At 42.0% G+C, this 16,800-nt stretch overlaps 1 protein-coding gene across 2 annotated transcripts in view; it reads left to right on the forward strand.

Annotated features, from left to right (window-relative positions):
* The window catches only part of LOC122552978 (parkin coregulated gene protein homolog), a 379,845-nt gene that overhangs the window by 241,636 nt on the left and 121,409 nt on the right, over window positions 1–16,800 (forward strand). For both annotated transcript variants that reach the window (XM_087991526.1, XM_043696320.2), the window contains 2 exons: window positions 2,173–2,344; window positions 16,136–16,285. In XM_087991526.1, coding sequence (XP_087847652.1) covers window positions 2,173–2,344; window positions 16,136–16,285 — 322 coding nt within the window. The remainder of the gene's footprint in view (window positions 1–2,172; window positions 2,345–16,135; window positions 16,286–16,800) is intronic.

Raw genomic sequence — 16,800 nt, forward strand, 5'->3', positions numbered from 1 at the left:
CATCATTTAGAGCTATCGCACAGCTACAAAATATAATCACTAAATCTACATGAGCATTGGTCTTTAAACCAAAGATAAATCAAAGATATTCTGTGCTCCATGTATAAAACAAAGTAAAATAAAACAAAGAGGTGTGGTTGGTGGAGATCTGAAATAAAAACAGAAATTTCTGGATAAACTCAGCAGGTCTAGCAGTATCTGTAGAGAGACAGCAGAGTTAACGTTTTGAGTCCAGTAATACTTCTTAAGATTCTTCAGATTCTCTTGGCTGATGATACCAGACCTGATGAGTTTCTCCAGCAATTTCTGTTTTTGCTCCAGGTATTCAATGTTGGGTACAACACCTTAGAAAGAATATTATTGTTTTTGTGGGAGTTTGAACAAAAATAAGAGGTTAAGAGGCGTAAGAGGTGAAATTATGTGAACAGATTGCAAGAATGTGGCTTGCATCCCCTTTATTATAGGAAATTGAGGGATGATTTAACTATGGTGTTTCAAGTTATCAAGGGATTTGATAAAGTAGAAAATGAAATTCCTTTTCTGGTGAATCAGAACAAATGGGCAAAACTTAAATAAGTTGAGTAAATTAGAGCTTGATGTCAACGAACTTTGACCAAATTGAATGATGAAAGAGGTTTGCGAGGCTGAATAGCCTACTCTTGTTCTAATGTTCCACTTCATAGCAATATTCAGTGTTTTAAATTCAGGTTCAAAATGTATCAGCAATGACTCTTTGCTAATAGATGTGTCACTGTGTAACAATTAGCCAATAGCAAGTCTGTTGGTTGAGCAGTTTAGCAAAAGGTTAATAATTAGAGATTTCCATTGAAACTATAACATCAGCCAGGATTTAATGCAGGGTCTCATTCAATGTTGGAGAACCAGTCGGAGTCCAGTTCTCTGGAAAGCATTCCAATCAATTATTTACCTCATGATTCGGAGATGCCGGTGTTGGACAATTATTTACCTGGCAGTGTTAGGCCTTTTATCCAATTAGGCATAAGGAAATACCACTCCTAAGGGCTACTGGCCAATTGGCAGCCTTCCAGTACAGATGAACACTGTACTGGAAGTTTAGTCCATTTATTTAAGGAAGGATGTAAATGCATTAGAGTCGGTTCAGAGAAGGTTTACCAGACTACAGTCTGGAATGAATGGGTTGTCATATGAGGATAAATTGGAAAAGCTAGGCTTGTTTCCATTGGAGTTTAAAAAAGTGAGGGATAACTTGATTGAAGTAGGTAAGATTCTGAATGATCTTCACAAGATGGAAGTGGAAAGAATGTTTTCTCTTGTGCATCAGTCCAAAGCTTGGAGACACAGTTTTAAAATTAGGGGTTTCACTTTCAGGACAGAGATGGAAGATTTTTTTTTCTTTCAGAGGGTTATACAACTTTGGAACTCTCTGGCTCAGAAAGTGATAGATTTTTGTTCAGCAGGGAATCACTGGTTATCAAGAGTGGACAGTAATGTAGAATTCAAAATACAAACAGATCAGCCATGATCTTACTGAATGGTGGGGCAGGCTTGAGGAGCCAAAATAGTCTACTTCTGCTCTTATTTCACATATTCTCATCACCACTGGAAGCAGTGGCGACTGCCAATACTACGCTGGGTCTTTCAGTAAGGCTGAACAATGGATTCCACGTTTTGGCAGGATGAGGATCATGGTTGGGAGATGACACTGAAGACAAGAACAGGGGTTGCGTCCTGCCTGAGGTGGCCTTCATGACAGCAGTTTTATTGATCTCATGATTTTATATAGAGTACTCATAAATGAGGTACCCCTGATTAAATGCTAGAAAATCTGACAGCGTTTGCTGGATAGCTTGTTCAGATGATGTCCCCTGCCACTGCTGCTGAATGATATAATCATGGAATGAAGTCTTGAAGTGACCTTTAAGTTGGCACTTTGGAGATCTCATTTTGCTCGACTTGATCTCCACCTTATGCCCTTTCATCCAATAAAACAGCAATTCCCACTAACTAGAACTTGCTGAACAAGATCATTAAATTCCACTCACCACTTAGTTTTGTTTTAAAGCAGTACTGGAACAAATGTACTGGAACAAAAGCAGTACTGGAACAAAAACAGTTCCTGAAATTAAAAGTTTTATCAGTCTTATTTATTGTTATAAAAAACATATTTAAGGTTTCATTGTTTTCTTTCAGGTGGAGATTGAGAAATTAGACTATCATCATTATCTGCCTCTGTTCTTTGATGGTCTCTGTGATACAGCACACCCATATGACTTCTTTGCACGGCAGGGGATACATGACATGCTAGAACATGGTGGCATGAAGATTCTTCCAGTTATCCCTCAGCTAATCATCCCAATAAAAAGTAAGGTTTTGAATTTTAGAATTTTACATTTCCCTCTTGTTAATGGCACAGTATCGTTTTATGGATCGTCAAAAATTAGAGAAAAGGCTGCTTGGTGCAGCATGTGGGTACTGATCATTTGAGCTAGTTATGCCAGTATGAATGAAAGTTTTAAAATAGTATTCTTCCAAAAAATCAAAACTTTTCGTGTCAAGATCCAATATATTATACTGAATTTACATTTGGACACAGATTTAATAACTGCAGTTAAAAATACAGCTCTGATCGTACTTGTTTATTTCTTTCAATTTATTCCCAAATTTATACACTTCCCAAACTGAAAAGGTATGACCCTGACTGCCTCCAATTCCCCAATGTTACTGCCCACTAGATGGTATGCAAGAGCAACCAGGATTAACTTGCACATTAATTATGCCACTCTGAATATTGGAACGGCAGAGGGCTAAATCATATGATGTTTCAGTTAAATGTAATTTTCTATGAGTTTCATGGAGGTGTTCTCCTCATGAGGCCTAGCAAGTTTTTTGACATTTTCATCCCAATAATATCTCTTTAGTAACTAATCACACCCTTATGATATCCATCTCATCCAATGTGAGTCCAACTCTCCCACTAATTGTAGTTGGAAGTATTCATTACGTTGCATATCCCAGGATATACTGATGTACCTTGCTTCAGTGCCATTTTTAAAATACTCTGACATGTCTAGTTGATTTGGATGTGAGCATAGGAGGTACAGTTAGTAACTTTGCAGATGACACCAAAATTGGAGGTGTAGTGGACAACAAAGAGGATTACCTCAGATTACAACAAAATCTTGACCAGATGGGTCAATGGGCTGAGAAGTGGCAGATGGAGTTCAATTCAGATAAATGCAAGGTGCTGCATTTTGGGAAAGCAAATCTTAGCAGGACTTATACACTTAATGGTAAGGTCCTAGGGAGTGTTGCTGAACAAAGAGACCTTGGAGTGCAGGTTCATAGCGCCTTGAAAGTGGAGTTGCAGGTAGATAGAATAGTGAAGAAGGCGTTTGGTATGCTTTCCCTTATTGGTCAGAGTATTGAGTACAGGAGTTGGGAGGTCATGTTGCGGCTGTACAGGACATTGGTTAGGCCACTGTTGGAATATGTGCAATTCTGGTCTCCTTCCTATCAGAAAGATGTTGTGAAACTTGAAAGGGTTCAAAAAAAGATTTACAAGGATGTTGCCAAGGTTGGAGGATTTGAGCTATAGGGAGAGGCTGACCAGGCTGGGGCTGTTTTCCCTAGAGTGTCGGAGGCTGAGGGGTGACCTTGTAGAGGTTTACAAAATTATGAGGGGCATGGATAGGATAAATAGGCAAAGTCTTTTCCTTGGGGTTGGGGAGTCCAGAACTAGATTTCCATAGGTTTAGGGTGAGAGGGGAAAGATATAAAAAAGACCTACAGGGCAACTTTTTCACACAAAGTGTGGTGCATGTATGGAATGAGCTGCCAGAGGAAGTGGTGGAGGCTGGTATAATTACAACATTTAAGAGGCATTTGGATGGGTATATGAATAGGAAGGGTTTGGAGGGATATGGGCCGGGTGCTAGCAGGTGGGACTAGATTGGGTTGGGATATCTGGTCGGCATGGACGGGTTGGACCGAAGGGTCTGTTTCCGTGCTGTAATCTCTATGACTCTATAAGTGCTGGCATCCAGAGCCACTCTACACAAAGGGACACATTAGTCTTGGACATGGCAGATAATGACAAATTGGCAGCCTTCTTCTCAGATAGGGACCTGGAGGATGTCATGATGCAGAGGCGGGCTGACCTCTTTCCCATGAATGACTAAAGGTCACTACACCACCTGCCATGGAGGTCACCACCAAGGTCATTGTGGTCTCCATGGTTCTAGGAAACACCCAGCAATACAGGATGAAGTTGAATAACATTCTCCCATCTGCAAACTCACACTCACTCTACTGCACCCACCTCCCACAAGGCTCATGGCTCTATCACTCTCACCACTGTGTGTTGCGTATTCCTTCCTACCCACCAAAACCCCCTACTAATCCTATTCACTCACTCGGGATGCTTTAACAATCTACCTCACCTGCACCAGCATTAACAGTCATACCAGCTCTTTCATCTCACACGATTCAGCACACCAGCAACGCACTCCACCCCACCCCACCCCACCCCTTTTCATTCCAAGAGTAAACAACCTATAACAACCCTGAAAAGGCCAAAATGGACGATAGCCTTCAACTCCTCATTCACTATAAGAGGAGGATATTGGACCCCGCTGGAGAAGACCCTGCTATCTCTAGCATGCAATTACTAGCAGCCAGGTCAAGTATTTTCAGAGTCTGTGGGATAAGCACACAGACCTGCAATTCATCACCCGTGCCATTGATTCTTCAAAACAATGGCAAGGTGACAGGAAGAAGAGGGACCTTGACTTCAGTTAAGGTACACCTTCACAAGGGAACCAGAATGCACCCAGCCACAGAGAGGCTACCAACAGGCACCAGGTCTGCTGTCAGGCCACTGCAAGATGGCCGCGCCTTCCACCTCCAGTCTGCCTGTCACCATCAGCCCTGTCTCTGACAAGGACACACTCAATTTGGCTGGGCCCTCTAAACACAAACATCCCACCCAGACTTCCAATGGCAATGGGCTTCACTGTAGGATAGGCACCCTCCACTTATCTGTTCAGTGGAATTTGCATTGAGACAAACTGACAGAGAAAGAATGAAGACAAGCTTCTGAGGGCATATTGGTGGCATGAGTGACACTTTACGTTCTCAGTTTTGTATAGAAACGTTCTGTTTTCACCATTATCTCTGTGTGTGAGAATATCTGTCTAAATGCAAATGCAACATTGCAGGTACACAATGCTCCCTGGATCAGGCCTAAGATGAGTAGTGGCTGCATCATGTACAGGCAATTGGTAAATCGCAGGAAGCTGTAGCTTTGGCAACAATGCTCCATCTCCCTCGGTGCACAGACATTGTTATTACAACCAAGGAGTTAGTGGAGATCAATCATTAAAGACCATAGCAACAGGAACAGGAGTAGGTCATTTGACTCACCATTCAATAGGATTATGGTTGATCAGACATTATTCACATCCACTGTCCTGCCCTTGCCCCGTAACCCTTGATTCCCCTATTGAGCAAGAATCTAACAATCCCAGCCTTAAATATACACAAGGACTCTACCCCCACAGCACTCTATGGAAAAGAGTTTCAAAGACTCACAACCCTCTGAGAGAAGAAATTCCTCCTCATCTCAGTCTTAAATTGGTGCCTCTTTATTCTGAGTCTGTGTCGTCCAGTCCTAGACCTCCCATGAGAAGAAAAGTTCTCTCAGCATTTACCCTCTCAAGCCCCCTAATAATCCTTTATGTTTCAATGAGATTACCTCTCATTCTGCTCAGAAGACAATCCCTGCAGACCAGAGATCATCCTAGTGAACCTTCTCTGAACTGCCTTCAAAAAAAGTTATATTTTTCCTGCTCACAGTACTCCAGATTTGGTCTCACCAACACCTTATACAATTGCAGTAAGACTTCCATACTCTTACACTCCAACCCTCTTCAAATAAGGGCCAACATTCGATTAGTCTTCCTGATTACCTGCTGCACCTGTGATCTAGCTTTCTATTTTTCATGCACAGGTACCCCAAATCCCTTTGTGTTGTGACTTTCTTCAGTTTTACTCCAGTTAATTAGTGTTCTGTTCTTTTATTCTCCCTTCCAAAATGAACTTCACATTTTCCCATATTGTACCCTATTTGCCAACTTTTTGCTCACTTATTTAACCTATCGATATCTCTCTGTAAACTTTCATGACCAGCCTTTCCGCCTATTTTGTGTCATCTGCAAATTTGGCTGCAGTAACATTATAACCAGTGTGAGCCCAACATTGATTCCTATGGAAACCCACTAGTCATGGGTTGTCGACGTGTAAAAGAACCTCTTATCCGTACTCGCTATTTCCTGCCCATTATCCAGCTCTTTACCTAATTCTCTATCCATGACAATATAATATCTCCAATACTGTGGGCTCTTATCTTACGACTTAACCTTTTCTGAGGTTCCTTGTCGAGAATCTCCTCACTGTCCAAATACAACACACGTTTTCCTTCTTTCCACTCTGTTGGAGACTTCCTCACAAAACTGTAATAAATTAATCAGACATGATTTCCCATTCATGAAGCCTGCTAACTTCGGTTAACTAGATTATGATTATACTGCATGAGATGCTCAGGCTTGCTTGGAGTAATAGTTGGAGTGCAAACAGTGGGATCATGCCTCAGGGTCACAAGGATTGCAGTCTTCATGGGTCTTTTCACCTTCAGTATATGGGTGTGTGACCAATGCAGTTGCCTTTTGAAGAGGTTCATATTGCAGCCCCCTTCCTCACAGTGCAAAGCTTACCCCCCGGTATGGTCACATCACTTCCGTTGCATACTTGTGATTTACTGAATGAAGGAAGGCATAGTGGCTGCTCCTTGGACAGTGAGGTCCAGCCTTCACCTCTCAATATAGGTGCATTTCAATACGTAAATCCCTTCCTAGCTGCCCAGAGCAAAGGCAAGATGGACAATAAGAAAGTGAGTAATCAGAGAACATGTGAGCAATCCTGAGATGGAGCCTGGACCATGAGCTGGATGATGCTCCCTGTGTGCAAAGTATCCTTGCAACAATATTCCAGTGGGAGGTGCTGGTGTGTAGCCTAAAATGCTGCATTACAATGCAGAAGGATGCAGTAAGTCGATCAGCGATGTGCCATGGTGGTGAAGAAAGACTGGCATGTGTCAGATACTAACATCCTTGGACATGGGGTGCATGTGAGCACAATCCGGGGAGTATGTCCTAAGATGTGGTATAGACAAGGTACAATTACAACATTTAAAAGACATTTGGACAGGAACATGCAGAGGAAAGATTTTGGAATGCTGGAGGCGAGATACAGGTAAATATGACTAGTTCAGTTTAGGGAACCTGATTGGCATGAACCAGTTGGACCAAAGGGTCTGTTTCCCTGCTTATAGCCTACATGTTGGTACCAAGTGTCAAAGATGGCAATCTGGAGGAGCAAGTGACAAGCTGGAATGACCATAGAGTCATAGAGATGTACAGCATGGAAAGAGACCCTTCGGTCCAACCCGTCCATGCCGACCAAATATCCCAACCCAATCTAGTTCCACCTACCAGCACCCGGCCCATATCCCTCCAAACCCATCCTATTCATATACCCATCTAAATGCCTTTTAAATGTTGCAATTGTACCAAACTCCACAACATTCTGTGGCAGCTCATTCCATACACATACCACCCTCTGTGTATAAATGTTGCCCCTTAGGTCCCTTTTATATCTTTCCCCTCTCACCCTAAACCTATGCCCTCTAGTTCTGGACTCCCCAACCCCAGGGAAAAGACTTTGCCTATTTACCCTATCCATGCGCCTCATAATTTTGTAAACTTCTACAAGGTCACCCCTCAGCCCCCGACGCTCCAGGGAAAACAACCCCAGCCTGTTCAGCCTCTCCCTATAGCTCATATCCTCCAACCCTGCAACCTCCTTGTAAATCCTTTTTTGAACCCTTTCAAGTTTCACAACATCTTTCTGATAGGAAGGAGATCAGAATTGCACATATTCCAACAGTGGCCTAACCAATGTCTTGTACAGCTGCAATATGACTCCCCCCAACTCAATACTCTGACCAATAAAGGAAAGCCTTCTTCACTATCCTATCTACCTGCGACTCCACTTTCAAGGAGCTATGAACCTGTACTCCAAGGTCTCTTTATACAGCAACACTCCCTAGGACCTTACCATTCTGTGTATAAGTCCTGCTAAGATTTGCTTTCCCAAAATGCAGCACCTCGCATTTATCTGAATTAAACTCCATCTGCCACTTCTCAGCCCTTTGGCCCATCTGGTCCAGATCCAGTTGTAATCTGAGGTAACCCTCTTCGCTGTCCACTACACCTCCAATTTTGGTGTCATCTGCAAAGTTACTAACTGTACCTCTTATGCTCACATCCAAATCATTTATATAAATGACAAAAAGTAAAGGGCCCAGCACCGATCCTTGTGGCACTACACTGGTCACAGGCCTCCAGTCTGAAAAACAACCCTCCACTACCACCCTCTGTCTTCTACCTTTGAGCCAGTTCTGTATCCAAATGGCTAGTTCTCCCTGTATTCCATGAGATCTAACCTTGCTAATCGGTCTCCCATGGGGAACCTTGTCGGACGCCTTACTGAAGTCCATATAGATCACATCTACTGCTCTGCCCTCATCAATCTTCTTTGTTGCTTCTTCAAAAAACTCAATCAAGTTTGTGAGACATGATTTCCCACGCACAAAGCCATGTTGACTATCCCGAATCAGTCCTTGCCTTTCCAAATACATGTACATCCTGTCTCTCAGGATTCCCTCCAACAACTTGCCCAGCACTGAGGTCAGGCTCACCGGTCTATAGTTCCCTGCCTTGCCCTTCTTAAACAATGGCACCACGTTTGCCAACCTCCAGTCTTCCGGCACCTCACCTGTGACTATCGATGATATAAATATCTCAGCAAGAGGCTCAGCAATCACTTCTCTAGCTTCCCACAGAGTTCTTGGGCATACCTGATCAGGTCCTGGGGATTTATCCACTTTTAACCGTTTCAAGACATCCAACACTTCCTCCTCTGTAATCTGGACATTTTGCAAGATGTCACCATCTATTTCCCTCCAGTCTATATCTTCCAGATCCTTTTCCACAGTAAATACTGATACAAAATATTCATTTAGTATCTCCCCCATTTTCTGTGGCTCCACACAAAGGCCGCCTTGCTAATCTTTGAGAGGCCCTATTCTCTCCCTAGTTATCCTTTTGTCCTTAATATATTTGTAAAAACCCTTTGGATTCTCCTTAATTCTATTTGCCAAAGCTATCTCATGTCCCCGTTTTGCCCTCCTGATTTCCCTCTTTAGTATACTCCTACTTTCTTTATACGCTTCGAAGGATTCCCTCGATCTATCCTGTCTTTACCTGACATATGCTTCCTTCTTTTTCTTAACCAAACCCTCAATTTTTTTAGTCATCTAGCATTTCCGATACCGACCAGTCTTTCCTTTCACCCTGACAGGAATATGCTTTCTCTGGATTCTTGTTGTCTCATTTCTGAAGGCTTCCCATTTTCCAGCTGTCCCTTTACCTGCGAACATCTGCCTCCAATCAGCTTTCTAAAGTTCTTGCCTAATACCGTCAAAATCGGCCTTTCTCCAATTTAGAACTTCAACTAAATACCTATTCAGATTTTCATGTTGAGAACTCTCAGCATCTAGGTTCTATTTGATGTGTGGTAGAGTATGAGAACTTAATTATGAATGAAGCAAGATTCAGTGTTATTGAGGTTGATAACAAGCAATAATCTATGTTACTGGGCATCTCGCTGCTCTGTCGTAAGAATATTATATTGACATGCAGAACTTTATTGGAAATTGTTATATGTTGCTCCTGAAATCAAGAAAGGCCTTGTTTAATTTCTTGTAAGATTCTCCCAGATTTCTCACTACAGCCTACGTCACTCAGGGATTTATAAGATTCTGGTCTAAGATTTCCAATTTTTTATTCTTCTAAACCGCCCTGTCATGAGTAATCACAAATATAAGTCCTCATATTCACAGTCTATGACTGTTACGGACTTGCACCACTCCTTGTAATATTGCCAGAGGGTGGGCAACCCTATTTGGAGTTGAATCTTAATGTTCTTAAATCTAACTGTCTGTCGTCTGTCTATTTGTCTGTCTGCCTATCTATCTATTATCTATCTATCTATCTATCAATCTATCTACATACGCATGTATTTTGTTACATAACATGTGAAAAATGTTGCCATTCTCCTGTTTCATCTTAAAATAGAGAAAAATAAACCAAAACATAGAACACAAGGGCCAGAAAAATAAAGAAATAGTGTTCAACTTTACCGTCTTTCTTGTGAAGAGCTCCGCCATGGATCATGGGCCTGGTGGACTGCCATAAGTCCCCTTCACTTTGCTGCTGGAACAAGAGTTGCCACTCGTTAGTGCCATCTCACCTTCACCGATGCCCCCACCGCTATGAGTCCTCACTGAACCCCACCAATGCAGCCACCACTGATGCCGGCAGATACTGCACTGACCCAAACTCAACTCCACTGCTGCCATGAGTCTGCTTCGGGTCCACTTCGCCAGTGCAGTCGCTGCTGATGCTACTGGGTCTCTACTCCTGCCTTCGTGCATTTGCGCTGACCTCAGATGCCACTGGGAACCCAAACTTGCCTCTGCCGCAGCAGGCATGAGTCAGTGCTCAGACCACCTCATTAATGCAGAAGATAGTGGGTTCACTTTGAATCTATGTTGGGCCCACTTACCGACAGCCACAAGTCCACACAGGACTCACTCTTGGCTGCCTATCGTGTTGCTGCAGCTGAGCTCTTCAACAAGAGGTAAGTAAAAGGAAAGAAAGAAAAATGAGAAAAGAGAAAAGAAAAGAAACAAAAATAAAAAACAAACGGAGCGGACGAGCCCTGGGCTCAGCAGCCCTACTCTGCCACCATCTCACTGGAAGATGAACATCATATTTCATCTTTTTTCTCTGTTCTCATTAGTCTGTGCACCAATTTCATCCATGACTCAAAATAACCAAACTTATCACTCCTTTGGTGCCCACGCTTTCTTTACTGTCTTTGTCTAATTATATATCAATGTGCATATTTCTGATTCTCTTTTCTAATCCTCTGTATCTTTTGCTGTCTCATGTTGCTTTTCAGTTCTAAATCTAGAATTGCAGCTGAGATTCCCCTTTGTATCTCTTTGCCATATTATTTTCTATGTGTCTGTACTTCTTTTTTAATTTGCTTGAAGGGCCCACTGTGGCCTGTCTGCACAACCAGAGCCACTCCAAAGGTTGAAGAAGCCAGAGATAAATGTTGACCTTTATGTCAGAAGTAACAGGACTTACTCATCTGTGCCCACAAATAAGATCCCAAAACCCCACCAAAACCTCCTTGTGTCATTCACTTTCTGGAGAAAGTGAGGTCTGCAGATGCTGGAGATCAGAGCTGGAAATGTGTTGCTGGAAAAGCGCAGCAGGTCAGGCAGCATCCAGGGAACAGGAGAATCGACGTTTCGGGCATAAGCCCTTCTTCCTTTCGGGCATAAGCCCTGAAGAAGGGCTTCTGCTCGAAACGTCGATTCTCCTGTTCCCTGGATGCTGCCTGACCTGCTGCGCTTTTCCAGCAACACATTTCCAGCTCATTCACTTTCTGGTTGGGAGCTGCCTCCAGGCCACCTGACTGCCAGTAGTCTGTCAACCATTTACCCTTCAAAATCTGACATGCTTGCATATGTGGGAAAAAGCAAAATCTGCAGGGAGGAGGAATGGACTGACCAGGGTACTTTGGTTCAAGACACCTTTCAAGTAGGGAGAGTATAAAGGAATGTTATGCTATCAGGAGAGAGTCGGCAGCTGTGACAATCACTTGCTCATCGGTATGATTGCCTACGTAGGAAATTGTGTGTCACTAGTCATGAGTTCTGTGGCTTCTTGCATGCAAGATCCTCGAGCAAAATCTCTAACCATACATTTGGCATGTGTTTCCAGGAGGTGGAAGTGGTCTTTAGCCTTAAGATCATTGACATTCCTTTCTCCAATGCCTTTCCCATACTTTCTCTTGCCAATAGATGTTCTCAAGAAAATGTGTTCCTTCATAAAGGAGTTTCCTCCAAGTCCATTTCTTCTGAACAAGGGTTTCCAATACATTGACATCTATGATGCATTTCTCAAAGGAAGCCTTCAGAGAGACTTTGAAATGCTTCCTTTGTCCTGTCATTTGAGTGCCTTCATTTCACAGGATGAAGAAGATTTGTTTTGGCAATCATAAGTCAGGCATCCTAAGAAATGGCCAGCCCAGTAGAGTTGGCTTCTGATGATCATGGCCTCGATCCTGGTGCAATTAGCTGCTTCAAGAATGCTGATGTTAGTACACCTGTCCTCTAAGCTGGTGGAGAATCTGTCTCAAGCAGCATTGATAGTATTTCTCAAGAATCTTGAGGTAGTGTCTACACATAGTCGAAGTTTCAGAGCCATATAGAAGAGTTGAAAGAATAACTGCCTTTTACACAAGGATTTGGTATCAGCATGGATGATGTGATTTATCTGAGATACTCATCTTTAGGCGTCCAAAGGTGGTATTCGCAGACTGAATGCAATAATTGCATGGTCAGTGAAATTGACACTATTTTGTGCAGCTGAGAGCATGACTCCATAAGGCTTTGTTGCCAGTCTGACAACAAGGATTGGGCCATCAGTTCAGGCTGTACAAGAACTTGGAATGGGGAGAGGAGGATCCTGTTGTCATGATCCATGTAGACACCAACAACACAGCCAGGACCAGGAAAAAGGATTTGTTCAGTGAAAGGAAAAGATCCTCAACGGTAATAAACCTGAGCCACATGCCAATTGACAGAGAGTGCATAAGATTAGTAGAATGAATACATGACTCAAATACAATGTAAGAGAAGTGAGTTCTGGTTCATGGAGCACTGGCATCAGTAATGGGGAAAGAAGCAGTTATACTGTTGGGAGAATCTAAACTGGACAAGGGCCAGTGTTCAAGTAACCCATAGAATCCCTATAGTGTGGAAGCAGGCCATTTGGCTGGTCACGTCCGCACTGGACCTCCAGGAGTATCCCACCCAGACACACACCCTGTTTTCCATGGTTAATACCCATAGTCTGCACATCCCTCAACACTATGGGCAATTTAACATGGCCAATCCACCTAACCTGTACATCTTTGGACTGTGGGAGGAAACAGGAGGAAACCCACACAGACACAGAGAGAATGTGCAAACACCACACAGTCACCTGAGGCTAGGATTGAACACAGGTCCCTGGCATAGAGAGGCAGCTAAATGGGCCACAATGCCACCCATGAGCCAACGTGCCACCTTGATTATAAGCCATGTAACCAGGGAAGAAAAGAAGGCTTTAAACTAAACGGTGGTGATGAAGTATCAAACTTGAATAGATGCAGCACATTGAGGGGGGGAGGCAAAGTATGACAGCAAACAAATGTCACAGAATGGTAGTAAGAGACAGATAGAATAACTCTAAGAATACACCAACATACAAGACTCGGTATACAACAGTGACATCAGAAAAAAACGAAAGACTCTATATGTGAATATTCATAGTATTCTTAATTTAATTTAAAAATTGATATACACTGAAGTAAATAAATATGATCGGATGCCTGTTATACAGATGTGGTTTCACGATGACAAAGTTTGTATCTAAGATATTGAGATGTTTATGATATTCAAGAAGAACAGGAATTTAGGTAAAGGTCAAGAAGTAATATTGTTAATCAATGCATCAGTGCAATATTTGGAAATGACCTTAGGAATATTAGGGGAGGCAAGTCATAGAGTCATAGAGATGTACAGCATGGAAACAGACCCTTTGGTCCAACCCGTCCATGCTGACCAGATATTCAAACCCAATCTAGTCCCACCTGCCAGCACCCGGCCCATATCCCTCACAGTGAGGCACAGTGGCTAGCACTGCTGCCTCATACTGCCAGAGGCCTGGGTTCAATTCCCGCCTCAGGCAACTGTCTGTGTAGAATTTGCACATTCTCCCCGTGTCTGCGTGGGTTTCCTCCGGGTGCTCTGGTTTCCTCCCACAGTCCAAAAATGTGCAGGTCAGGTGAATTGGCCATGCTAAATTGCCCATTGTGTTAGGTGAAGGGGAATGAGTCTGGGTGGGTTGCTCTTCGGAGGGTCGGTGTCGGCTTGTTGGGCCGAAGGGCCTGTTTCCATACTGTAAGTAATCTAATCTCATCTCATCTCAAACCCTTCCTATTCATATGCTCATCCAGATGCCTTGTAAGTGTTGCAATTGTACCAGTCTCCACCACTTCCTCTGGCAGCTCATTCCGTACACGTACCACCGTCTGTGTGAAAAGGTTGCCCCATAGGTCTCTTTTATATCTTTCCCCTCCCACCCTAAACCTATGCCCTCTAGTTCTAGACTCCCCGACCCCAGGGAAAATACTTTGTCTATTTATCCTATCCATGCCCCCTCATAATTTTATAAACCTCTATAAGGTCACCCCTCAGCCTCTGATGCTTCAGGGAAAACAGCCCCAGGCTGTTCAGCCTCTCCCTATAGCTCAGATCCTCTAACCCTGGCAATATCCTTGTAAATCTTTTCTGAACCCTTTCAAGTTTCACAACATCTATCCAGCAGGAGTGTTCTGCAGGCCTCAACAAAGGAAGATTTCACATAATTCTTTGACAGCATTGTATACAAATCTTCAATCTAATTGAAAATAACATGTCTAGGCCGGCCTCAGTTAAATTGATGGTAGTGCGCTCAATTTGCATAACTTCATGAGGGTTTTTTTGTTTAGGTGGGTGTTTCATCTGTCTTTAGCACCTTGTAAATTAAGATCCATAACATTGAGAAATGCCCAAATTATTAGTCGGGCAAAAATGTCTTTTCTTTTAATTACCCAAATACCCAGTTTCTATTGGGAAGATAGGGTTAAACTAAACCCTAGTGTTTTGAATTTTGCATATAAAATTTCACAAAATTTTTAAAATCTTGCAATGAGCAAAATTATTTTACTTCTTTAAATAAAATGATAATGTAGTGACAGATTTTATGATACTGTGTATTTCTTTACAAACAATACTAGAAAACTTTAAATTATAGATACTTCCTTCATACACCATCCAGTACAGTTTGTTACAAGTAAGTTACTGTTTTATTCATGGTTTCATCACTGAGATTGTTGGAAAGGTCAGTAACCTATTGTACCAGCAATAATCAAAGGAGTTTTTTACAAATGTATACAGAAATGCAGCAATTTGTAACAAAATCCATTGTTTCAAAATTTAATGTATCTTTTGTAATACTGGTGTTTATATGTTTTGACGTCTTAAATGACAGCGTTGTTCACTGTATCAAGTATTTGTTCAAAGATTAATCAGAATGTCTCTATGTAAGCTGTTCTCAAGAGATGGAATTCAGGGGGAGGGCTGGATCTGGAGGTGTTACTTACAGAAAGACATTATACTTACCTTTAAACATAGCCAACTTGTTCCCAAAACAAAAGGTCATTTGGTCTATTATTCACAAAAGTGAGATTATTGTCAAACAAAGGCAACAGAAGATGTCTCATAAAGGCAAACAGTACAAAAGGGAATAATCCATGTGTTGCCACACAGATATCTTAGGAGGCGATACAAAAACTAGTTTGCATGTTAATGTGTTTGTTCATCATTAATGGGGGCGTACAGAATTACTTGCAAACATTTGCCTCTTTGTCCAAAAATGATGATTTCCAGAATTTATTCATTGAGCTGCCTTCAATGATTTCTTAGTTATAAGTTCAAAACATAGATGCCCAATTGTTTGATGAGAGAGTATCTGTTGTTGTGGAACATTGCACATGAGCACAGTTCCACTTGCCCTATGGTACATGCTGTGTTTTGGATGAAGCAGTGAGCAGTCTGCAAAATGAATAAATGAACTGTATTCTTGGGGGTTAGTGAGAAGTCAGTGCAAATTATGGGAACAAGTAACAGTCAGGACAAGGCAGTGTTTTATAACATTAATGCTGCAATCCAACTTTGGAATTTTTCAGAGCTCTGCTAATAAAGACCTACTTGCAATACTCAGCAGAAAATCATTTAATTAAATTTATCCATTAAAGTTTCCTTTTCACAGAAAGCCATCATTCTCCTCTGTCTCCTCTTCTGTCCTTGCAGATGCGCTCAACACTCGGAACAAGCAAATCATTTGCACCACATTGAAAGTGCTCCAGCACCTGGTTGTGTCAGCTGATATGGTGGGTGAGGCCCTGGTACCTTATTACCGTCAAATCCTCCCTGTCTTGAATATCTTCAAGAATGTAAATGGTAAGTTATCAGGGACATATTACACCTTGCCTTTTTCTCTCCTTTTAGTGGTATCCTGAAAGGAAATATGTAAGGAAGTATTTTTTGTGATAATGATAATTAAAATCTATTACTTGAACATATCCACAACCATGTGAAACACAAGTAGCCGCTGTGGACGAATCTACACAATGCAGGAATGGGAACCAACATAGCAAATAAATTAAATAAAAGACCCAATTTTAGTTTTGCATGCTCAGCAAAATAGAGTAGGATTAGGTTGGATGGACATTTCCAACACTTTCCTACCCACATTACTACGACATAATACGTTAATGACTAACATTGTATGATTCATGCCGCAACCAGAGCAAGGAAGTGCAACAACTGTAAATTTTTGTTAAATCTTTCCATTTTTAGATTCTTTCTAAGCTACTTATTATTCACAATTATTCCTTTTGTTTCCCTTTTAAATTAAGTTTAATTGTTTAATTAGGGATCACAATCTTTCATGATCATCTCAGACACCAATAGCA

The sequence above is a fragment of the Chiloscyllium plagiosum genome, unplaced genomic scaffold (assembly GCF_037043375.1).
Source record: "Chiloscyllium plagiosum isolate Xiang-an unplaced genomic scaffold, Cpla_swu_hap1 HiC_scaffold_10, whole genome shotgun sequence".
In the NCBI taxonomy this organism is placed as follows: Eukaryota; Metazoa; Chordata; class Chondrichthyes; order Orectolobiformes; family Hemiscylliidae; genus Chiloscyllium; species Chiloscyllium plagiosum.